This window comes from Asterias amurensis, chromosome 17 (assembly GCF_032118995.1).
Source record: "Asterias amurensis chromosome 17, ASM3211899v1".
Classification (NCBI taxonomy): Eukaryota; Metazoa; Echinodermata; class Asteroidea; order Forcipulatida; family Asteriidae; genus Asterias; species Asterias amurensis.
The window spans coordinates 11995353-12021625 of NC_092664.1; the positions used below are offsets into that span (position 1 = coordinate 11995353).

At 41.0% G+C, this 26273-nt stretch overlaps 2 protein-coding genes across 2 annotated transcripts; one reads left to right on the plus strand and one right to left on the minus strand.

Moving 5' to 3' along the window:
* The first annotated feature begins 420 nt into the window (after positions 1 to 420).
* On the plus strand, positions 421 to 11168 carry LOC139949600 (uncharacterized). The gene is made up of 5 exons (XM_071948022.1): positions 421 to 611; positions 3043 to 3160; positions 6108 to 6340; positions 7426 to 9852; positions 10328 to 11168. Exons 1-5 carry the CDS (start codon positions 528 to 530, stop codon positions 10616 to 10618), a joined length of 3153 nt encoding a protein of 1050 aa, XP_071804123.1. The 5' UTR covers positions 421 to 527; the 3' UTR covers positions 10619 to 11168.
* Positions 11169 to 11358: 190 nt separating this feature from the next.
* On the minus strand, positions 11359 to 24376 carry LOC139949609 (glycine amidinotransferase, mitochondrial-like). The gene is made up of 8 exons (XM_071948046.1): positions 24235 to 24376; positions 22176 to 22265; positions 21389 to 21598; positions 20519 to 20714; positions 17210 to 17400; positions 16369 to 16506; positions 15118 to 15346; positions 11359 to 14180 (listed from the first exon to the last, which is right to left on the minus strand). Exons 2-8 carry the CDS (start codon positions 22239 to 22241, stop codon positions 13954 to 13956), a joined length of 1257 nt encoding a protein of 418 aa, XP_071804147.1. The 5' UTR covers positions 22242 to 22265; positions 24235 to 24376; the 3' UTR covers positions 11359 to 13953.
* Positions 24377 to 26273: the final 1897 nt, after the last annotated feature.

The window sequence follows — 26273 nt, forward strand, 5'->3', positions numbered from 1 at the left end:
CGAGTGTGACGCATGCAGCCTGTGTTGTTTCTTGGCCATTCAGCTTGCACCACCCATGCACCACATGGAGGAAGAAAGCCCGAAAGAAGAAATGACAAGCATTTACGATCCTTTCATGACAAAGGCACGGCGTATAAGGAGGAAGTCAGATTCACATCACAGCAGTGAATTTACATTTTCATTTGAAGTAATCATTGTTCGAAGTTAAATGATCATCACAGTTCCATTCTGCCGTATAGAGAATGGCTTCCCTCTAATCTGTGCATGAACAGTATATCCGTCATGGAGGAGTGTGTATAGTCTTTTGCTCCAGAGTTTAATGCTGTACAGTCTATCCGCCAGTGGAGGAGTTTGTTTTTAGTCTAGTATCTCCAGCAGCAGAGTCTCGCTGTGGTCTAGAGAATGGTCTGATCGTAGGGAGCAAGTGATTCTAGTTTATTGCTTTATGAAGACAGTGAAGGTTAACTACATGAAACTTGAGGCATCTGCTCTTCATACACCCTCCATGGAGGTAGAAATAGACCTCCATGCACCACCCAATGCATAAAAGCAAAGTTCATGTACTCCACAGTGCAAGTAAAAGGGAGAACTGCTTACGTAATGTCACTGGGGTGAGGCTTTGCCGGGAGGCGAGAACCGCTTACGTAATAATTATCGAGGGCCCTTATGGGAGTTGTGTAAACAACCAGCACATTTCACTCAAAAAAGAAAGAAAAACAAATCACTTCTGAGTGGTATAAAGGTCAAAGCAAGGGGCTAGATAATGTAGCTCAAGTAGAGCATGGAGGAATAAAATAACACGTTAATCCGGAAGTTGCATGTTCAAAATCACGATTCTTAGTCCAAATTTCTTTGATAAAAACCAAAATTGCCCATGCTGATACTCGTTATCACCAGTGAGTGACGTCAGTGTACCCGATGAGTGACGTCATCGTGCCCCAAGCGTCATTGGGTAGTGTCTCCATAAAGCATGGAGTTACCATGGATAATTACTTGCTCTATGGTGTCACGTACAATCCTCCATGGTACAATTAATGTGCAAGTTGACACGGCACATCTGATGTGTTGCTAGTGACGTCAGTCATTTGCTTATGGGTTTTACCCTTTTTATTTGACCTTGATATCCTAAACAAACAATGTTCAAAACGCGCCTATAAGTAAAAAACATTCATATTGCGAAACTATTGAGTAACGTGGTGACGTGACCATGGAGGGTGTGGGACAAAGGATGCGGTTTGTTCAGTATCTGCCTTTTTCAGTTGCTGCCCTTTATCTGTTTATGGTCCACTTTTTAACTTTCTATTTAGGCTCACTCTTTCTCTACGTTGGTGTTTTATATTAGTGTGTTTTTACGTAAACGAAGGGCCAATTAACTTTCCCATGCATGGACAGAAAATTGTTATTGTATTGTATTGTTTTAATAACACTTTCGTGACGTCTTATATCGCGCATATCTGTCACTCAGTGACGCACCTGGCGCTTTAACATACCGTATTCCCTGCAGGGTATGTGGGACTACGATTGAATTATGAGATCTAGGCCCAATTTCATAGAGCTGCTAAGCACGAAAATTTGATAAGCATAAAATTTCTTCCTTGAAAAAAACAGGATTACCAACCAAATTTCCATTTCTTGCATATCACTTATTACTGGTGTTCAGCTATTGTTTGCTTATCCTGAAAATCATGTGGAAATTTGTTTGTTAATCTTGTTTTTATCAAGGCAACAATTTCATGCTAAGCAATTTTTTGTGCTTAGCAGCTCTAATCCTTCTTCATAGCAATGGTTTACAAGGTTATGTGGCGCAATATACTGCCAATCAAACGAGGAACATCGGGACGAACCCCTCCTTCCTTTTATAATAACTAAAAAGTGCGTTTGGATATTTTACGTGCGTTTCACAACACACGGGACCAACGGCTTACCGTTCCATCCGAAGGACGAAGCAATGGTTTGTTAAGTGTCTTGCCTGATGACACTCAAGTGTCACGACTGGGACTTGAACCATCACTCTGCTGATCAGAAACACCAGCGCTTGAGTTCGGTGTTCCTATCGGCTCGGCCACGAAACTTCCATGTTATGTATTGTATTGTATTGTATTTTATTGTGTTGTATTTTATTGTATTGTTTTGTACTGTATTGTATTGTGTCGTGTTGTATTATATTATTGTGCAATGTATTGTATATTGTTGGTTTCTCTATGATGTGACCTGTGACATCACATGTTTACAAAAGAGCCACAGAGCCTGGACTTCCTGCAGGCAGGATTTGTACACAGCCTAACGGAAGAAAGCATACAATCATATTTTTTTATGGAGATTGCACTGTCTAATTCTTTTCAACTTTTGATACGATGAAAGGGGGCACATCTCAAAACTTATCCAGCCTTTACTTTTATAATTCTTTGATTTGTGTGGAAATTATGACTCAAATGTCAACTTTCCCATAGGACCCTGTGTAGTATCTTGCCTGCCAGAACACTGAAAGAATGTACAAGGTCGACCACACTTAGTGTAAATAAAGTTCACATGTTTTTCGCCTCGATAACACGGAGCTCTGTTTCCCCCAAAAAACATATTTTTAGCCCAATCCCTGACCTTGGCTTTCTTATAGTCTGAACACGTTTTGTCAGCGTTGGAAAATCCAGCCTACTACGAAAGTCAATGACGAAACAGGATACGGACCAAGATCACACACGTGGTCTCGGAAGGGAATTACTGTAGTATAAAAGTTTCTACTCACTGCGCGCAAAACACTAATATCCAATATCTTCCAATGTGAATTCCTTCATTCATGGTGAAACACCACGATGATAAGACAAACTACTAAATTGTAATGTTTCAGGGAACGCTATCGTCCAGCAGTTTTTGTAGCAACAAACTTCGACTGAACTGAATTGAGTAGCAAATCGTAATTTTTCAGTAGCAACCGATACATTTTGTGCAGCATTATTTTGCTCTGCTATACAAGGGAAATCGTACCCTGTGTTCAATACAATGGCATGGAAACAACTTGTATATTTACTCCTGATCTTCACGCAGGTTATCCTTACGATGGCCGGTGACCATGCTGAGCGTGATTTGGGGACACCCATGCCGCCCTGCAAAAACGCTCCTTTACGGCGGCAGGCACGAGGAGCTACTGGTACTCGAAATGGTGGTGAGTGTTTGCTATCTATAGTCCACTTCCTTTTACATCAAAGCATATAAATTATTGTGAATTTTTTATTGTGATTTTTCAGCCTTACATGCTTACTACGACACTTCATGACTTTGTACGTCAAGGTAACTGGGGCGTAACACGTTTTAAATGCACTGGATACTTTTGGTGATTACTCAAAATAGTTGTTAGTAGTTTATAAAAACCTACTTGGTAACGAGTAATGGAGACTGCTGTTGATAGTTCAAACATTGTGAGAAATGGCTGAAGTAACTATAGTTTTTTAGCAAGAGGTAATTTCCCACTCAAATTAATAATAAAATCCTGAGTTGAAGTCTTTTGTTTGTCCTTTCAATATTCTCATGCACTTTTGATGACCAATTGAGTGCACATTTCCACAGATTTGTTTTTGTATACATTATGTTGGGGCTACGCCAAGTGAGAATACTGGTCTTTGTTCTAAATAGGTGTGCAGCGTGTGGTTTTGGGAGGGGTAACTTACCTAACTAGAAAACAAACAAACTGGGTTTTACGTAGCCTACTTGTTGGTAATGCAAAATAACTTCGTCCTGTGTTGAGAGTCCGTATATAAAATGTTGGCCTACATGAAAACCTCATTCTGGGCCTCCTGAAAGTCGGCACGAAAGTAGATGAAATGCAGATGACGTCATGAACCGCTATCTTTGATGGAAACCAATGGGACAGTGCACGCGTTTACGCACTGCGCACAACTCTCGGCCAATGACGTCACACGTGCACGTTTCACCAAAGATGGCGGCCAATGCAGGGGATCTTAATAGGGAAGTATGCAAGTGAACATCATAGAAGTTACTCAAGAATTCCTTGGAAGGTTTATGTATCAAATACAAATTGTCCATCTTACCTACGTCTCGACAAATGTCATAGGTTAAGATTAAAAAGACTCATATTTTTGATCCAGACTCATCATTGCTGCTTCAGGGCTATAGAGGCCTATTATAGGAACACGTTGCCTTGGATCGGTCGAATTGGTCTTTGAAAAGCATTTGTAACCGTTTGTTATAAAATGCATATGGTTGGAAAGATGTTTTAAAAGTAGAATACAATAATCCACACAAACACGCCTCGAAATTGCGTGGTTTTCCTTTTACCTCGTCGACTAACACGGTCGGCCATTTATGGGAGTAAAGTTTTTGACTCCCATAAATGGCCGACCGTCTTAGTTCGCAAAGTAAAATGAAAACCACGTAATTTCGAGGCACAATTGTGTGGATCATTGTATTCTACTTTTAAAACATCTTTCCAACCATATACATTTTTATAACAAACGGTTATAAACGCTTTTTACAGACCAACTCGTCCGATCCAAGGCAACGTGTTCCTTTAACTTTTTATTCTGAATTCCTAATCTGACAAACACAAGTAAAACGTGGGGCGGCCATGGCCAGCCAGCCACCCACGTTGCAACGCTCTATTACCAAGGTAAACACCTCGAACAGGAAGCACAAATTCCTTTCCAGTGAGCATGAAGGAAACAAATTGAGGAATAGTTACCACTGTGGTCTGAAATGATTGTAGAGTGATTTTTCTTAGACCAACTAAACCGGATTTCGTGGTGCCCTTGACTGATGTTTCCCCTCTATATTATTATAGCAAAGCTTCTTGACAACACTTCCGCAGATTTCTAGTTGTCGGCACAGACATCTCCAAACTGAACCACGCATGGTTTATTGTGGTAACTTGTTGGGTGTATTTTATTTTTTTTATTTTCGGCTCATTTTCTTTTAACGATTTTAATTTAAAGGCATTGGACAGTAGTTACTCAAAATAATTGTTAGAATAACCTTACTGGAGAGTACAACAAGATGAGATTGAGAAACGGCTCGCCTGAAGTAACGTAGTTTAGAAAGAGGTAATTTCTCACTCAATTATTAAAATACTTCAGGCCTGGAACCTTTTTTAGTCACAAAATTTGTGCAAGAAGGGTGTTTTTCTTTTATCATTCCCTTTCAACTTCGATGACAAATTGAATCCAAATTGTCAGAGAGTTGTTATTTTATGCATAATGATTTTTGGATACACCAAGTGAGAATTTGACAATTACCAAAGTGTATGTAATTGAGCAAATGGGGGTAGGGGTAAGGGGTCCGACATCAATTCACGTGGTGGTTTGGGCCGCCAAAATGGTGTGGACAGAAAAAATATCATTTTAATGTTTTATATTTTGCGAATTGACACAAATGATGACTCAGAAGTAAACGTAATCAATACACTAGAACACTTATAGGTAAAAATCACGTCCTCGATAAGTGTTATGTGTTCTTTTGCACGTGTCCAATCAGTATATACGGGACGGGACCTACGGATTATAATGTCCCATCCTAAGGACAAAGCAGTTGTTGCTCAAGGACACAAATGCTACGACCGGGACATGAACCCACACTCTGCTCTAGTTCGGTGCTAAATAAGTCTGCAACAAATAGTTTTGAAATAATTGTGCTAAATAACTTTGTATTATGATATTTCTATAAAGCGATCTATGTTGTTTAGAGGCAGTGGACACTATTGGTAATTACTCAAAATGATTATTAGCATAAAACCGTACTTGGTATTACGAGTAATTGGGAGAGGTTGATAGCATAAAACATTGTGGGAAACAGCTCCCTCTGAAGTGTTGTAGTTTTCGAGAAAGAAGTAATTTCCACGAATTTGTTTTCAAGACCTCAGATTTAGAATTTGAGGTCACGAAATCAAACATCTAAAAGTACACAACTTCGTGTGACAAGGGTGTATTTTCTTTCATTATTATCTCGCAACTTCGACGACCAATATTGAGCTCAAATTTCACACAGGTTTGTTATTTTATGCATATGTTGAGATACACCAAGTGAGAAGACTGGTCTTTGGCAATTACCAATAGTGTCCACGTGCCTTTAATTTCTTGATTTATTTACTTATTTACACACAGTATTTCCTGTAACCAAAAGCAACATAACCGTTGGCGTGTGCAGCGACAAACACCTTTGTAGTAGCCTTGGCTGTCAGCCAATGCTAGATTTCTCTGGCGAACCGCCAAACCTGTGCCATTGTGACACAGACTGTGTCTTCTTCAACGACTGCTGCCAAGACTACACCGGGACGTGTGATGGGAGTGCGCAACAGAGTGACAATTCCTCTGGAATAAACTTGGAAGGATTTGAGGTGAGTTTGGTCGTAGACTCTCACAAGGATCTTTTCATGTGCCCCTTTTTTTAAAACTTTGATTTTGGTAATTACACAAAATATATATTAGCTTAAACCTATTTTCGTAATGTGCAACGGAGAGCTGTTGATACAACACATTGTGAGAAACGCTCCCTCTGAAGAAACGTAGTTTTTGATTTTTTGGGGGTTTAATTTGTCACAAAGGATTGCGTGACTAGAAGCCTTTTAATCATATCTAAAAGCACACTTTTTCGTACAACAAGGGTGCTTTTTCTTTCATCAACTTCAATGACCAATTGAGTCCACGTTTTCACAGGCTTGTTATTATATGCATATCTTGGGATACACCAAGTGAGAATACTGATCTTTGACAATATTTACCAAACGTGTTCAGTGCCTTCGAGAGCCTGATTTTTATGAACACTGATTGTTTCAATGATGATGGATCATTTAAAAAGCTTTAGTAATTAGTAAACATGCTGGAACCATCAATCATCTTAACCAAGCATATTTTGAGTGCAGTGTTTATTCGAAGTAAAGTTGTATACATGGTTGTACCCTGGGGGAAGAAGCCCCATGGTTGTACCCGCAAGTTAGTTTGAACAACTTAAGTGTTTTTTTGTACTGGTTGTTTGTTATTTTTGCTTCATTCGTGGCTGAACTACAGATCGTTCATCGAGCTAAAGTTAACAGCTTGGAACCATTTGATTATAATTGTTATCTGCAAAACAACCTACCGTGGAATCACGTCGCTGTAACTGTTTTGCAAGTTTTCTTATGGAAAAACGAGCAAGAAATGGGTTTTAAGATGGTTTGCCACCAAGCGGATGGTGTAGCCGTTGTGTGACTAAACGATTGCAGTGTAATGAAACCCTTTTAACTTAAAGTCATTAGCTCCAAACGAATGTCCCTTGATGAAGTCCAATTAACCAACAGTTAAAGTTCAACATCCCAAATTTTTTTAAGAGTAAAGCAGTCAAAACACTTGAAAAAACAAACAGTATACAACAAAAATGTAACAAAAATTTTGGTAAAAAAACTCAAACTCGTTTTTAAATCAGATATCTTTTCATTTAAAACAGCCGCAGAGTTTCTCTTGCATTGCACCGACCGAAAACTCAAAGGAGTATCTTCTAGTAACCAACTGTCCAAAAGACACTGCTGACACCCAGACGACTGTTCAATGTGAGAACCCAGACCAAGATGACGTTTTTGCTACAATCCCATGCTATGGAACGAACAATGGCGTCCACTACCGCAATATATATTGCGGTCTTTGTCACGGGGAAGAACAGACCGATTTAATCCCATGGGAAATTCTTGTAGACTGTGGGGATCAGCAATCAAAATCCAACAGTGCCGCTGAGCTTCTGCAAAACTCAATCTCAAACCTCAACCAGGTCGAAAACGAGCTCGGCTGTGACGTCATCTTCAAAGTTTCCAAAACAGAGGGCATACTGGTTCCTCCACGAGGTTGTTACCCGGATGTTATACGTCACTGTCCAACAGCGGAGGACGCCCTCAGCGACGCGTGTGAGTCGTACACAGCACTCACCACCGTGACGAATCTTGGTGAACAGCTCTTCCGGAATCCACACTGCGCTCTTTGTAATCTCCCCAACGGGCCGGATCGAGTGGACCTCGCCACGGATTGCTACAAAGATATTCCTGTTTTCTATTTAAGAGGAATAGCACCTGAGAGACCTACTGTGGTACGTCCCGAAACTATGCCTTTTCCTGGGCCTGACGGTTCTCAAGGGCCATCAGGAGGTGGTTCTGATGTGCCACTTGGAGGTGGTCATCTTAAACCAACAGGTGGTGGGGGGTTACCCGGACTACCAGGAGTACCAGGAATACCCGGACCACCAGACGTAGCCCCACCACCAATTTCCATCATCTTTAACTTCCGGTCCAGGGGAAGAGTGCAAGTCAGCAGAGACAGCGAGATTCTGGCTACAACTGAAACAATTGAATGCTCAGTGAATGAAGTGTACAATCCATTCCTCTCCATGTGCCGTAAGCTGTCATGTTCTGCCGGTTACCTGCTGGACGAGAACCAGTGTGTTCCGGACTTTGGGTCTATGGGGCAGGCGTGTGGCGACAGAGAAGGTGGCGATGGTGATATTGAGATTGGAGTGACTGTCACTTTTGGGGACCAATGTGAGGCGGGTCTTCCTTCTGAGCTGGATTCCCTTCGAGACGAAGACGTACGGGAATGTATCGCTAGAGAAATCCCTGAACTTGGTGAAAGACTTGACATAGTCTCTCCATCACTACCCTCACCAGCTTGCGCAGGAATTGCCAAATTCTCTTTCATGGCCGCTGGAAGAAACACCACATTCGGCGCATTACGTCATGAGCTTAAAATATCTCTGGCTATTTCGGAGTCTCCATTGTGTTGGATGTTTAACGTCAGTGACACGTGGTCTGTCGAAGTGCATCAGCAATGTGAACGTCTGCTTGAAGAAAGTTGCAATGACCGCTGGATCAATGAAACTGAATTTTCCATCTCTGTTCAAAATGATACCACTTTCGTTTACGTCAACGCATCCAAGTCTTGGTTCCCGTTGAATCAGACAATAGTTCGAGCCAACTTCAAAAGGCGGGAGAATTTGTTTGACCAATTTACCGACTTACAGATCTGCGCTGAGAAGACGCTCTCTTGCCCTCTGGAGGTTTTCAACTCTTCGCTTTTCCAAGATGATGTAGACAATCCTGGAGCAGTGGTTTACACACCGACTGGAGATGTGTTTAATAAGAGTGAGTATGTACGTCACGGTGAGATGATCGGAGTGTGTTCATTCAATACGAATCCTCCATCCCAGCCTCCACAACAAACTCCAGGAAAGCTCCCTCAACGGCAAGTTATAGCCCAGCAAATACTCAGCCTTGTTGGGAACATCATTTCGATGGTTGCTGCAGCGGCGACATTTGCTACGTATTGTCTCTTCAAGGAGCTCCGTAAACGCATCAGTGTAGCCATCATGGGACTGGTAGCCAGTCTCTTCATGGCGCAGTTATTGCTCCTTCTAAGTGGCACAGCAACCAGCAATCCGGCTGCTTGCACCGCTGTGGCTTTCTTAGGCCACTTCTTCTGGTTATCAGCAGTCCTCTGGACCAGCGTCTTGGCCTTAGACCTGCACCGAACTTTTGCCTACGGGTCAAAAATCCGTCGCCTGGATCTTGAGATGCGGACCTTCCTCTTGGAGGTCCTGTTTACTGTTTGTGTTGCCATGGTAATCGTGTTGCCATGCCTGGTGATCCATCTGTGTGACTGCACTGATATCCCTCTATGGTATGGCGATGAGAATGTGTGTTGGATTGGCGATGGATTCACCAACCTGATAGCCTTCGGGCTTCCCATCGGTATCATTGTACTCGTGAACACTGTCTTGTTTAGCTTCACCGTGCGTGGGATCCGCTCTGCGAAGAAAAAGACAGAAGGGATGCTTCGCTCTGACGAATCGAAGGAGCGAAGAATGCGGAATGAGCTCGTCATTTATGTCAAGGTAAACTTTTCACTTTTGGTACTCGATTCACTGCAAAATCAAGGACCAATTTCATAAAACTGCTTTTAGAAGAAAATATCAATGTATGATATTATTTATACAAGTACATTGTCTTTTGGCTGGTAACCTTATTTTAAGAATACAAGAATAGCCGGTGTGGCAGGAGACCCCCGCCCTAAACAAAAACTTAAACATTATATAAAACAAAACAAAAACATGTTGTTCCCTATACGCGATTTTTGTACAAACTTCTTCTGATAGCGCCCTCTTTTGAACAATCCCCCCACAGCCCTGTATTCTTCCCATGTGGGTGGTGGAATTTCCGGGGACAGACTTCTTTAGGACACCAATGAGCGATTGTACCAAAGTACTTGTAGCTGGTTTTTTGTCCCACTACAGGTGTACTAATGCACATTATTGGAGGATGTAGTCCTGGTTTTATAAATGTTTGATCACTCTTTTTTTGATTGTGTAGATCTCCAGCCTGATGGGTTTTACGTGGATCTTCGGGTTTGCAGCAGCATTCAGTGACCTAGCCGCTCTTTGGTACATCTTCATCATTCTCAACTCCTGTCAAGGTCTCCTCATCTTCCTTTCCTTCATCTGTAATAAGAAAGTCTGGTCTCTCTGGAGGAACTTCCTCCGGTGCGGTACTAAGGTGAAGAGACCGTCAAAGGACCGCTCCAATATGAGTACGGTACCCTCTAGAACCACGCCCATGAGTAATACTAACACAATGTCGTCGTCAAGGGACACGACTCTGTAGCAGTGTTCTTTAAGGCCGTGTGCGAATTTGCGGCTAGAGCTACGGCTACGGCTAGATTACCGTGTCATCATGCGTTGAGGTATAGGACGTCCTTATAAAACACCCTAGGTAACAGTCGAAGCCGTAGCTGAGCCGCCGATTCGGATTCGGCCTAACTCTCTAAATGTAACAGAGTGAAAAACACCACTCTTTGAATTGCTAGTTGTCCCTCATAATAGCTCTTTAAAAAGAGTGGTGGTCATTTCACCCCAGGACAGAGTGAAAAATCACTCAACAACGATGCAGACTTTAATCTTAAAGAGTGGAAGACCACTCAAAAAAGAGTTGTCCCTCATATGGCTCTTCAAAGAGTGCCTTTTCACTCCTTTGCATTTAGAGAGTACGTTATGAATCCCTTGCATACGACGTCATAGGCCCAAACAGCGCCCACCACTGAGGTCAAATAAAACCTTTCATCTGCTGAGAGTTTTTGGAGGGTGTACAATCTTACATCGTTTGTTTTTTGATGATCTTCCCCGTCGAGGGAACTCGGCAAACTCCAAAGCTGGCAATAGCCAATCCCGCTCTCATTTAAACATGATTAAGAGTTGCACAAATCAACATTTTGTGCGTCAGTGACTAGTGTTTGATCTCCGTGGTGGCATACAATGCAAGTGGTCTATATTCAGTATAACTGTTAAAAACATAACGTCATTTTCTACTTTTGAAGTATCTTTTCCAACCATATTTATTCCATACCAACTTAAAGCTTTGTTGTAACCCAATGCGCCAACCAGAAGGCAAAATGACGTACTGCGTTAGAATTAAGTGTAATATCTATACAATTTTGCAGTCTCACCCGAGCTCAAATTCGTATAGCTGGTAAGCAGAAAACTTTGCTAGCATTTTTTGTTTCTGCGAAGTAAAATTAACAGGAAATCCTAGAGTAAACAATGTACACAATGGTATTTTGGCAGGTGATCGGGGCAAATATCATAGAGCTGCTTAATAGCAGAAAAAGATGCTTAGCACAACATGCTTACCAGATTAGGTTACCAGCCAAACTACCGTGTCACATGTACCAATTGGTACCACGCTGGTATCTTGCTAATTTGTACAGATAAGTCTTGCAGAAATTTGTTCAGCAATAATTTCTGCTGAAGTAGCTTTATGCAATTTGGCCCTGTAGCTGCTAAGCAAGATTGTTCTGTGCTCAGCCACATTTTTTGTGATCAACAGCTTTATGAAATTTGGCATGGATACGAGGCGGTGACAGTACAGTGAAAAACAAACACCTTTTTGTGATCACACGGACATGAACAATGTGTTGTTTGTGGAAGTTTTTCGGCTACAGAAATTTCAGACTATGCAAAGAAATAACTGAGTATACACTGCTTCATACATCGGTGTATATGGGTAAAACCAAAAAAATACTATTCTTTATCCTCGATGTAAATTTAACATCTATGCAAAGAATCTTTCTACCAAAAATGCAGGTTTCTGTCATGACATCTATTTATTTATTTTGTGATATTAGAGTCTTATAAAGACTAGAAATTGTATGCTTATAAAGCACAGAGATTACCATAAAAAATGTATTTGAAAGCTTTCTTACGATATTATATAAATTGTTCGTTAAATAAAGTACTCAATCAATAAAGCAAACGTTAATTTGATGAAATAAAAAATGTGAGTCTCACTCCTTCTTATAACCGTTAAAAAATAGATAAGCACACCTCACTAAAAAAGAAACAAACCCACTACAACCAAAACCAAAGAGAGCAAGAATCAACTAACCAAAGCTTAGAACAAACCGCTAATAAGACACTTCTACCATACAATCATTGAGTACCCAACGTGGATTTCACAAAGGTAGTCCTAACTTAGGACTTATCCTAGGCAATGCTAAGAGATAGGACCAGTCCTAAGTTAGGATGAGTTACTGGTCCTAACTTAGGACTAGTCCTATCTCTTAGCATTGCCTAGGACTAGTCCTAAGTTAGGACTATCTTTGTGAAATCCACCCCACAACAGTAACTGTTTTAGGACAAGGAACAAAAAAATCCACAGTGTGCACAGAAGATGCAACAATGCCTCGTGGAATAAAATTTAAGTTCTTTGGAGTATATTTGAAACGGACCGTTTGGCACTCACTCGTAAAACTCATGGCAATACAAACTATTGGTTTAGAAGCCTATACGCAGCTTTCGATAGCAAAATCATTTTTACGAAACATTTCACTGCAAAGTATTTGGTTAAGTAAAATGATATCATTTTGTTGTGCCATTGCGAAGCGTTACTGTCTCAACACTTCTCAGATTCTGTATTCCTATTAGGTTTTATTTGTTCTTGTGTGGACATTCGCTCAGGATTTTCAGCGATATCTAAAAAAAACGCAACCACCTTTTGAAGTAAAACTTTCATGGGTTAGGGGCATAGTTTGTACCGGGTGTCTAAAAAAAACCTATACACTTTTGAAATGGCTGCCGAATAAAAGGTATATGATTCTGGAGGAGAAGGTTTAGGGGTACGAATAGCTTATGGTCTCAACTTTAATATGGCACCAACAAGTCTGAAAGTAATTCATGATTGGGTAAGCACTGCTCACTTTTGTGAAGGGTTGAAAATTAGGCAGCCATTTCAGAAGTATATAGTTTATTTTAAGACATAGGGTTTAAAACAATCGAACGGTTCTTAAAAACAAATGAACACATTGCCTTTAAAGTTCAGTTCCACCTCCCCTATTGGACCTCATTGCAGAGAATTTACCAAGCCAAGTACAAAGGTTTACAAAACTTTAGCAATTTTCCCTTATTTTTTTCCTGGCAAGCAGACTTCATTTTAAAGACAATGGACACAATTGGTAATTTTTAAAGACCAGTCTTCTCACGTGGTGTATCTCAACATATGCATAAAATAACAAACCTGTGAACATTTGAGCTCAATTGGTCATCGAAGTTGCGAGATAACAATGAAAGAAAAAACACCCCGGTTGCTGAAGTTGTGTGCTTTCAGATGCTTGATTTCGAGACCTCAAGTTCTAATCTTCAGGTCTCGAAATCAAATGCGTGAAAAATTACTTCTTTCTCGAAAAGTACGTCATTTCAGAGGGAGCCGTTTCTCATAATGTTTATACTATCAACCAATTACTCATTAGCAAGTAAGGTTTTATGCTAATAATTATTTTGAGTAATTACCAATAGTGTCCACTGCCTTTAAAGTGGACAAATTGAACAATTTGAAAAACTAGGGAACATTATTAACACGCACTTATTTTCTCATCTCTAATCTTAATAAACTTTACGAAACAGTTGCACGATATCGCACCATGCAAACAAACATGGTACCACCCTCATTTAAAAATAAGACTGCAGAGTTCCCTGACGTCTTATATCACTGGTCCAGCAGTGAAAGCCTCCACCGAAGGAGTTAGCATGTCTCATGGATGCTTTGACGGTCTTGATCCCAAGCTTCTCGAACATCTTGATGGTTGGTATCTCGTTGGAGTCTACCATGACGCGGTCTTCGTCTAACATTAGGACGTTCATTGAGAGCCATTGGGATCCAAGCCACAATGGATGTTCTGTAGGGAGAGCAATTCATGAAAAGATGACATATATTTTATTTTATTTAACAGGGCCCAATTTCATAAAGCTGTTTAGCAGAAAATACCACTTGACGAATTTCTTTGCTAAGCAAACAGTGAGTGGAGCGCAAGTCACGCAACAATGTAAACTTAATGTAATTTTGGCTTGTAACCTGTTTATGTCAACGTTATTTTTGGTGCTTAGGCCTATCTGGTGCGTACTTTTGCCATTTTGGGTATGAATTTATTTGTTCCCCATTTCTTCTAAGAGAATACGATTGAGAAATACAATTTTACTGTTTGAGGGGCCAGGGCAAGGTCGTTTACTCGCTGGATTTGTTTACAAAAAAGACTGGTCCACTGTCCCAAGGGAGTTCCCCATTAAATTGTACACAAACGAGCATTTGAGTATGTCGTGTAATTATATTGTTTGACCAGCTTACCCCACCAGGGTAAGAAGAGTTTTATTGTTATGTCCTAACTTGAGGACTTTAGTTAAAGGAATACGTTGCCCTGAAAAGCGTTCTGTAACCTTTTGATATAAAACCGAAACGGTTAGAAAGATTTTGTAAAAGTAGAATACAATGATCTACACAATTAATATGCCTCGAAATTGCGTGGTTTTCTTTTTACCTCGTCGACTAACACGGTCGGCCATTTTGACTCCCATTTAATGGCCGACCGTGTTAGTTCGCGACGTAAAATAAAAACCGTGCAATTTTGAGTGATACATGTGTGGATCATTATATCATACTTTTAAAACATCTTTCTAACCATTATGCATTTCATAACGAACGGTTTCAAACGCTTTTTATAGAGACAAACTCGCCCGATCCAAGGCAACGTGTTCCTTTAAAAGTTTGTTTGGGCTGTAGTGGTTCTAATAAAAGTGAGAGATTTTCAGGGGTCGAGATACTCTGAATCTCATCCATACCGTTAGGCATGAGTGGTTGGGCAGCTTCCACCACATCCCATCCAGCCTTCTTGAAGATTTCAATCTGATGGCATCCACGCTCTGGGTTGACGAGGATGAGGCCAGGGCGAAGGATGGAGAAGGTGGCATCGATGTGCATGGGGCGGGGGTCTTCGAAGGTGAGTTCATGAATGGTGTACTCGTCTCCAAGATGGCTTCTCATCCACTCAATACCAAATCTATTGGTAACCTGCAGAGGTTGCATTAGGAAACAAGTTGGGTTTAATTATAAAAACTCAAGTCTGGTTGAAGTCTCAAAGGGGTAATTTGCATTAAAGGCAGTGGACACTATTGGTAATTACTCAAAATAATTATTAGCATAAAACCTTTCTTGGTGACAAGTAACGGGGAGAGGTTGGTGGTACAAAAATTGTGAAAAACAGCTCCACTGAAGTACCATAGTTTTGGAGAAAGAAGTAATTTTCCTCGAATTTGATTTCGAGACCTCAAGTTTTGAACTTGAGTTATCGAAATCAACCATCTAAACGCACACAAATTCCTGTGACATCTTTCATCATTATCTCGCAACTTTGATGACCGATTGAGCTCAAATTTTCACAGGTTTGTTATTTTATGCATATGTTGAGATACACCAATAGTGAAGGCTAGTCTTTGACAATAACCAATAGTGTCCACTGCCTTTAAGAAGAAAGGGGGGGTGGGGCTATACACAAAACTTGTTTTGAAATATAATAAAGTGAAGGGTTTACTTGAATCCCTTAAATATGTGCGTATAAATACTTGCCAGATTTTGTGCGGAATTTTGTTATCAACAACAACAACCGTCCACTGATTTGCCTCCTTTTGCCACAGTGAGGGCGCTGTTAGGGAATGTGACGTCATTTTAAAAAGGGTTTGCGGGTACTCTTTCTAGTCCACAAATTTACATTCAATTTTCCCAGGTTCAAAGTTTTTTTCTCTCGAAAACTTTACGACTAATGAAGCTGAAACGTTTACAGGTAAATTACATTACTAACATCTTCATTCACAGTGAGAAGGGGTTCGTTTCATAAGCCTTTTTGGTATATGGGGGACACAATGCTACAACACTATAAGGTTTGGGTAAATTTGACTGCAAATACCATGCATACACCTGAACCAAACAAGACAATCCTATCACGTCCGCCATACCTCAAAAAGGCTTATGGCCAAAGACTTGATAGACAAAAGGTATCAAAACCCTTTCAATTGAGGGGTATGAACAAAACAAACCTGGCTCCTCTGCACAAAGATATCCCTGCCAGCTCTCATGAAGTCTGCCGCGTCAAAACACGGCTCAAACTCGGTGGTGAAATGGCGCCCTGAACGGTGCTGCTCCGTCCGCTCGGCTGCTGACAACATAACAACATCCTAAACATAAGGAAGATACAAAACGTATTAAACAACATATAAAGTTACCGTATCTTGATTATAACTAATAACTAGCCACGTTGGGAGTGTGGAAGCGTGGTGGCCGGGCGGTTACGAGCACCGAATTTTGGTGTTAATGATCAGGGTTCGCGTCTGAGTCATGACACGTCTTGTGTCTTTAGGCAAGACACTTTAAATTAACCATTGCTTCGTCCTTCAGATGGGACGTAAAGCCGTTGGTCCCGTACGTTGTATAATGCACATAATATTACCCAGTACACTTATCGATAAGAAAAGGGGTTCGCCCGGTGTTCCTCATGGCTGGAATGGCAGCATGTTGCGCCAAAGCACCCTGTAAACCATGACACGGTACTAGGTCTTATAATTCAAACGGGGTAGTCCACATACTTTGCAGGAAATACTGTACAGCGCCAGGAGCGTCACTGAGTAACGAGTTATGCGCAAAAAGCAAACTATTTATATAGGGCCTACATAAGCAAATTAACGAAACTTTGGCCATTTTCGAAACCACGGCTTCGGCTTTGGATTCGGCTTCGGGATCCGTCCTCTCGTCTGAAACCATGACTGCTTACACACACAGCACGCGCAATAATTGCCAAAACACTCGCGGGACCAAGCTAGCTTGAAGCCGAATCCAAAGCTGAAGCCGGCGTTTCGAGAAGGGCCTTTGTCTGGGACCCACCTCGTTGTACAGCTCATCCGACATGAGAGGTTTTGGCGGAGTGGTCCACTTAGCTCCAGCTTTGAAATACTCCTTGATGAGTTCACGATAGCAACGATACTCAAAGAAGCGAGAACGCCATGCCATTGGGCACTCAATGATCTCGTCACCGATGATCAACAGGATATCACGAGGCATGGCGCAGTACATGCCTAGAGAGAAAACATACAAAAATAGCATTGTAGATTGGTGCCGGGTATTGGCTTTACATAACCAGTGATTACATTGGATGACAGTACTCGCCATGCCATTGGGCACTCAATGATCTCGTCACTAATAATCAATAGGATATCACGAGGCATGGCGCAGTACATGCCTAGAGAGAAAACATAAATTAGCATTGTAGACTGGTACTGGGTATTGGGTTTAAAGAACCAGTGATTTCATTGGATGACGGTAGCACTGATACTCAAAGAATCGAGAACGCCATGACATTGGGCACTCATGATCTTATCATCAATTATCAACATGATATTATGGCGCAGTTCATGCAGTGACGTAAGCATTTCATGTATTTTGATTGGTCTGCGCTAGCACCGTGCATGCCTGGAGACCCCCCCCCCCCAGAACAGCAGGAACTGGTTTCACAGAACTACTGCAGCATTACATAAAAGTGCAGTGACATAAATTTTCCCCGCTCACTAACGGTATAAAGTGCTAAGATGTGCTCTTCGATACCATAAAAGTGCTGATAATACTGTCCAAACTTTTTTTTCAAACCTGTGAAAATTTTGCAGATTACAAACAGAAATGAGTTTGAATGTCTGTTCTTTCGCAATTTTAAAATGATTTTACCCCGAAAAAGATAATGCATTGTAGAAGAAACAAAACTTAGACCCGATACACTAACGTCACCAAGACGCCATGTTGACAATATTATTGTAAACCGATGATGACAGTCATATGGAATTCAAAGATTGTACGCGCAGCGCGCAGGATTGGCCAATGAACAACCACGGTCCGTTTGACCTCTAGGCGAGTTCGCCCTAGAGTGCCTTTTGGCGACCCCAACCAAGGCCCAACCAACTCAACAAGTCGGTTATCGGTTGGTCTGAATAGCATCGTCACCGCGCTCAACCGAACACGCAAAAACGCTCATCCGATCCGATGACCAATGTTTCTGGTTGGAGGTCACCAAAACGCACTCCTACTCAATTAATGACGTCATGCGATTAGATTAGTATCGCAAATACTCGGTACATAAAAGTAGGCGTGAAATGAGGTGCATGCTGGTCTAGCCATAGCGATCAAGTTTGATTTCTAGCTAGACCAGCATGCGCTTCATTCAACACAGGGTGCGTTCGTTTAGCTTCCCCGGGTCGACCCCGGTGTGTGACGTTTTTTTTTCCAGGACGAGCGTGTGCAGATAATTACCCACGGTTTTCCTAGAAAGAAAAAAAACCCGCCACACACCGGGGTCTACCCAGGGAAGCTATTAAAACGAACGCACCCACTATTAGCGAAAAGGTCTACTTTTACCACAAAATGATGAAATAGAACCTAAAGGTAAACGTACTTTTGAACTTATGAACACGGACCTCAATCTACTTGAAACGTAGACAATGCGATCTGAAAATGCGATCAAAGTTTCCCATAACAATGGAAACACGATTAGATTCAGGAAAACATAGTCCCCCGATAAGCAACAGACAATTGGAAATGAAATAGAACCTAAAGGTAAACGCACTTTTGAACTTAAGAACACGGACCTCAATCTACTTGAAACGTAGACAATGCGATCTGAAAATGCGATCAAAGTTTCCCATAACAATGGAAACACGATTAGATTCAGGAAAACATAGTCCCCCGATTAGCAACAGACAATTGGCCTCAAAAACCACGCAGGAATCAAAGTCAGTTGGTTGACAATGGTGGTTACCCGATTGTGCTATGTTATCTGCTCAGGGGTCGCTCAAAAATTCGGCTTGCCCGAATTTTTCTTACATTCATCTATTATGTTGACACAATTTTCTCATTATGGAACACCCTTATTTGGTGGTGTGGGTGGGTTAGCACGGGGGTGTTTAAAAACCGCCAACAGTCGGCACGGAGGCCTGGCTAGCTACTTCCATGCTCAGAGCCTACATTATTAAAAGTCTGACATTGTCAGGGGGTTATGAAACCGCAGAGTTGTGTAATTCATCACTTCGGCAACACAATAAAACCACTGATTCGAATCTCCAGAACCATGAAAGCCATGTGAAACTACGGTGATTATGTACGTGCATGGGTTCGACATCTAGATCTGGTTGTTTTTTCCCCAACAAATTCAACACTTTTTTTTAAACAGCCAGTTTGGTCTCGACGTTTCGAACAGTATACGCTGCCTGTCTTCGAGCAGAGTGTACTGTTCAAAATGCCAAGACCAAAACCGGTGTCGCAGTAAACTAACGCCCTTGGTCGACAATACACGTTCGCCTTTTTTTACAAGCTAAGTCCCATGCATGACATGAGAAATGTTTGGTCGTTGGGTATTTGCTGCAATCATCATAGAATACTTGAATATAGTGCTGCATTACGTAGGTTCATTGCATGCACGCTCGCTTACGCACATACATGTACAGTCATGTGCATTTCCACCTGACGGTTTTTGCATAGCCTCGGACACGATTGCATATGCAAAAGTGTCCGGAGCGGACACTATTGCATGGCGGACACAATTGCATCTGACACCAGCTCTTTTCAAAGTTCAAGAGTATACTGTGAACTGACTCTTTTCAGAGCCAACACTCCCTCAAAACAGAACCAAACCATACTCCAGAAGAAGATCAGAGCATACTAATCGAAACGTCGAGTTGAAACCAACGGTTCTTTTCAGAACCACCCCAACCCATCAGAGATAGTCGTTACAAGGTGTTACCGCAAACCTTTCTGTATCGTATTTTCACCATGCAAAGTTTCAAATCCTACAGAACCATACCTGCAAGTTTACTATTATTGATAGTTTATTCTTATCATTCAAACCATTCAATTCGATTTTGGCTTTTGGGCCACCTACATACAATTGTAATAATTATTATGTATGTACTAAATATACCAAAAATAATGAAGCAAATATTCAACCATGACTCACTCACCAGTAGACTTAAAGTGAGTGAGTGTGTTGGCTCTGAAAAGAGTTTGATATCGAAACGTCGACACAAAACCGGCTCTTTTCAGAGTCAACACTCCCTCAAAGGAAAATTCAAACATGGTTGTACCCGCAAGTTTACTTATCTATGGTTTATTATTCATCACTCTATGTAAAGCATCATGACATCCCCCACTCACCAGTAGACTTAAAGTCTGGCGTGTTGTACTCCACATCGAAGTCAATGGGGTCAGGTCGCCTAACCGTGATCCCTTCTTGGGTCAAGATGTTGCATACCTCCTCGACCTCAGCGATTGCCTTTAGAAGATGCTCACGTGGCCAGGGCTTACCGCTGTTTGACTCAAAGAAATCCCAGTGTTTCTCGGGCGAGCAGACCTGGGGGTCGGTTTCACAAAGAGTTAGGACAAGTCCTAACTTAGGACTAGTCCTAGGAGATATACAAATTGCACGGATAGTTCTAAGTTAGGAAGAGTAACTGGTCCTAACTCGAGATAAGACTAGTCCTAACTCTTTGTGAAATCCACTCCCAGTGCCGAATCGGATTGGAAATTAATAGAGTTACCCATTTAACCATACCTTTAAAGAATCTGGGGTTGGTTTTACAAAAAGAGTCAGGACTCTAGTCCTTGGAGGTTATTAAAACATTTGGGCTAGCATGCTAGTCCTATGTTCGGACGAGTAACTCGTCCTAGCTCGAGATAAGACAAGCCTTATTAACTCTATGTAAGATCCACACCTGCAAACCTTTGGTAATAACAGTTTGAATATTGTTGACACCAAACATAATTTGAATCTATTCCGACACCCATGGGTTCTAATGTTCCGTCCCCCCAAAACCTGACGATTTACACGTTATAGGGTTGGGGTTAGGGCTAGGGTTGGTGGTGAGGTAGTGTTATAGGGTTATGGGGATAGAATTAGTGTTTAGTACTTTTTTAAGTACTAAGTTGCACTAGGGTTTAGTGTCAGCTGGTTAGACCTAGGGCTAGGGTTTAAGGTTAAGATTATGGTAAAAGGGGTTCACAGATCATGTAACGAATTTCGCATACCTTCACTTCAGAATTGAATGGAGGTACAACGCTATTGTCAATACGTCCTACAATGACTTCTTCCAATCGGTCCCACTCGTTATAAGAGCAGACAGGGCTAGTCTTAGGGTCTGGAGCCTCCTGGATCTTAAAGGCACTCGCCATGGATGACTCTGAACGACTGCCACCCAGTGAGAAGGTGGATTTGTTTTTTGCCAGATGAAGATAAGGCTGAAAGAAATCAGTAATGTATTTATTTATTATTATTGTTTCTTCTTATTTTTGTTCTACTTAAACTATTATTATTAATATTTGTTATTTATATTATTAGTTTTATTTTTTCCCTCTTGATGTGGAGTTTATACTACTCCGTTAATTCAACAACAAATATCAGCAACAACATACATTACTAAAACAAGCTCCAATACATACTGCTATTATATATCATACACAATGAGCTACGGGAGGTAAGACAAAGAAATTAAATTGATAACATACAAACAAAAACAAAAGACATAAATATTTGTGTATACATTTTAGCGTGACCTAATCACGGTGTTTATTTATTTCACATCACACCTGAAACAGAATTAGCATCAATGACAGGATGGATACTTTATGAAACGAGAAAAAAAATGTTCAGTTTGTTAGATAAGGGAGGAAAACCCCCAAATTGAAAACCAAAGATATTAGATATGGGCTGAAAACCCCATCAAAGCAATTTTCACAGGTTAGTTTTTTGTAGGCATAATATATCTATGATTAAAATAGTTGAAGATTCCAAACACCAAAGGTAGGAGTGGTTTACCTTTCTTGCTCTATCCACTGTCCTCATTGCACGCAGTGCTCCTCTAACTGCTTGAAATACATTCATTTTGTTTGCAGAACTCCGTCGGACCTGCAAAAAATAAGAAATTTCAACCATTTAACCCACACCTGTGACGTCATGCTATTATTATGTTTTGATTTGTAGTGATTTTCAACAGACACAAACAACTGGAAAGCGACACCATAAATATAATAGTCTAGAATACTTTATTATAAAATAACAGAGGTACATTGCTACTGAAATAAATTAAACCGCGAGAGCCCTTAGATGTTGACGGCACCACGCCCAAGACCCGACTGCCCCGCCGAATAATGGCAAGCTGATCTCTTAGGTTGAGAACAGTCATTGCTTACGTAATAGTCGTTCAAACTGTCAGCCAAGCAAACCTGATGAGGCCCAGTACGAGAATTTAAGGAATATAAACCGCTTCACACAATGCACCACAACACTAGTGTTAAATCGCTCCATTATTTCGCACGAATTGCGCAAAGGGTCGTTTAATTCAACCATTGTGCAAATCAAACTGTCGCATCGCGCCAGTCATACAAAATAATAAAGCCTATAAGGAATAAAGTGAACGACGAAATAAACTGCGCCAATAAAGTATCTAAACACTTACAAATAGTCAGATTTATCGGAACCTGAATTAGTATGCCAAAGAATAATTATTCATTTCTATTCACCGTTAATTTCTGCACATTTTGACACATCTTGTGTTGCGCTACGATGTTGTTTAGTGGATTTATGGACACTTGAGTGGCTTAAGGTCGAATTTCAAAAGTTGCAAAAACCCCTATTCACCCCAATTCCAGAAGGGAACTCACATAAGCATCACACTCAGACAAAATCAAGACGAAAGACACAAACTCGTTTCGTTTACTTGACCATGAAATTTATGGCCGTATCTTTAACTCTAAAACTGCTGATATCCTGTCCTCAATACTTGGTGTGTCCTCCATCACTGTTAACGGCAAGGAGTCGTCTTCTCATACTCCAAACGAGACATCTGATCTGTCCCTGGTCAATCCCCTGCCATTTCCTGATCAGGATGCGTCGCAATCCCTCGAGAGTGGTGTCAGGCTTGATGGACTTGTTCACTTTCTTCTGCTGCAGAAGCCACACTCGGGCGGCCACTCCTTGGCAGGTTGTCCACATTTCCCTGAGCTTGGTAGCCATTCCACCATTTTACTGACCGTCGCTGGTGACGTTCCAACTTGATGAGCTGCAGCTCGAATCGACATACCGGCTTCTATCAAACCAACGATCCGTCCTCTTTCCTGTTTGGTCAGTTGAGCCATCTTTCCTGTTATCTTGAAACACCTTTCCCTGTCTTACCATAATCAGGGATTCTGGCTCTTAACCCATTTTGTTGTATGCCTCCCATCTTTGACCCCTTTGCTTGGTTACTGACAATTATTGCTGATGTTCATCGCAACCGATTTATCCAAAACGCGACAAACAAATCATTTATAAAGGGCGGGCAAAAGAAACGCTGATCTTACTCGTCACAATACAACGATTTAGCTTGAATAGGGGCTTTTGCAACTTTTGAAATTCGACCTTAAGCCACTCAAGTGCCCAGAAATCCACCAAACAACATCGTAGCGCAACACAAGATGTGTCAAAATGTGCAGAAATTAACGGTGAATAGAAATGAAAAATTATTTTTTGGCATACTATTTCAGGTTCCGATATATCTGACCATTTGTAAGTGTTTAGATACTTTATTGGCGCAGTTTAGTAACAGACCATTGTTTGAAACAGTTAGAGCAGGCTACAAATGTGTTACTTTCCACACGCGAACCAGTTGCAATTTCATTATTTAGTTATAAGAGTATTAATACACATTATTTTTGTTTAAATTAACAGTCCCTTTAAGCACAAGTCATCAAGTCAGATAAATCAAGTTCATTTTAACCAGTATACTTTTTATAAATTAATTCAAATTGCTGGTGGGGTTTACTGTAGTGAACACGTTTACATTTAAACGCAAACAATATTGCGCCAAGTTGCGCAATAATGGAGCGATTTAACTTACCTTTCAATGTTATAACATGTGACTTCAGATTGTGTGAGGTGTCGAAAGACGTCCGGGTAGTTTGTCTACTCAGCTTGAAATAAATTCAGATCAAGGGATTGTGCAAACCAAGGCCTGGTCAAAGTTTGCATCAGGGTTTGATGCTTATCAACTTAAAAACCGAAGCTGTGCAAATAGCTTGTTGTATAAAAGTTGATCAAAAGTAGACTCAACCCAGGGTTGTCACGCGGGGAGGGGCTGATCCTGTTCAAAAGTCTACAGTCCTTTACCACTATCTTTATACCCTTATCACTGAACTGCGATAATGTCATAATTATTTGATCACTCTTTATTCATTTAAAACATCTGATAAAAGAATGTACACAACCCAGGGCCAAATTTCATAGAGCTGCTTAAGCACAAAATGTTGCTTAAGCAAAAAATTCATTGCTTGGTAAAATTTAGATTACCGGCCAAGACTGAATTGAATTGTTATGCTAAGTAAACAACAGCTAAATACCAGTTACAAGCAATGTGTATGGCATGAAATGTTGGCTAGTAACATGTGAAAAACAAGCGAGCTATTTTCGTGCTTAAGCAAATTCTTTGCTTAAGCAGCTCTATGAAATTGGCCCCAGGTCACGGTTTGGACTGAACTCCTTAGCACATGCAGGATGTAAGACAAACTGCCTTTTATATTTTTTCATCGTTGGCAGGTAGGGGTGTCTGGTTTTACACATGTCTTGGTGACAGTTTTATCCTTTTGTTTTAACCTTGACAGCCCCTGTCCAACTTGAAATCATTGTGTATGTCTAAAGAAAAATAAAAAAAATAAAATATATATATACATGCTAACTGTGATCCAGTGGTCCGTTGGTAAGACTGCAGGGCTTGCAACAGCTTGTGGGTTCGAATCAAAAGCGAGCTAAGCTAATTTGTGACGTCAACATTCGTATCGCATTCGCATTCGCATGAAGTATGAACCGGGCTTTACCCTTGCTGAGAATTCGCAAAACCAGACGAGTAAACAACATTAGACGGTCGAGTTGACCTCCACATTTTATTTACTCACGTTAGTTCCAAAGTCTCCCATTGTCTGACAGTTCCTTTTGGCACAATTAAATTTCAGTTGAACCTCTTTTATGAAGCCGTAAAAACACTGCATACTTAAAGGCAGTGGACACTATTGGTAATTGTCAAAGACCATTCTTCTCACTTGGTGTATCTCAACATATGCATCAAATAACAAACCGGTTAAATATTTGAGCTCAATTGGTCGTCGAAGTTGCGAGATAATAATGAAAGAAAAACACCCTTTTCACACAACGTTGTGCTTTCAGATGCTTGATTTTGAGACCTCAAATTCTAAAATTAATGTGAGGTCTCGAAATCAAATTCGAGGAAAATTACTTCTTTCTCGAAAACTATGTCACTTCAGAGGGAGCCGTTTCTCACAATGTTTTATACCATCAACCTCTCCCCATTACTCGTTACCAAGAAAGGTTTTATGATATTTATTTTGAGTAATTACCAATAGTGTCCACTGCCTTTAAATGCAGTTCCAACTGTAAATATTAATAATCATGCATAAAAACCACAAGAGACACTGACCGAGTGAATTCTAAATAATTTGGGGTTGAACACAGAAAAATTGACTGGAGTGGGAATCGAACCGACGACCTCAGGACATGCCGGTGTCCCAGTGAATTCTGTGCGCGGATGTTCGGTCCCCCTCATGTGTGGGAATCGTGGGCTGTAGGAAGATCATTCAAAAGAGGGCGCTATATCAGAGGTAATTTGTACATAGTTTGCCGTTTGGGAGAACCGGGGTGGATTTCACAAAGAGTTAGGACTAGTCTTATCTTGAGTTAGGACGAGTTACTGGTCCTAACTTAGGACTAGCTGTATGTTTTGATATCCCTTAGGACTAGTCCTAAGTCCTAACTCTTTGTGAAATCGACCCCCGATCATCTCAGGGGGACAGTGGCTCTCTCCTGCCACACCGGCGCTCCACAAGTCTTAAGGAGGGGGCTACTCTTGTTATCATTCAAACACAGCTA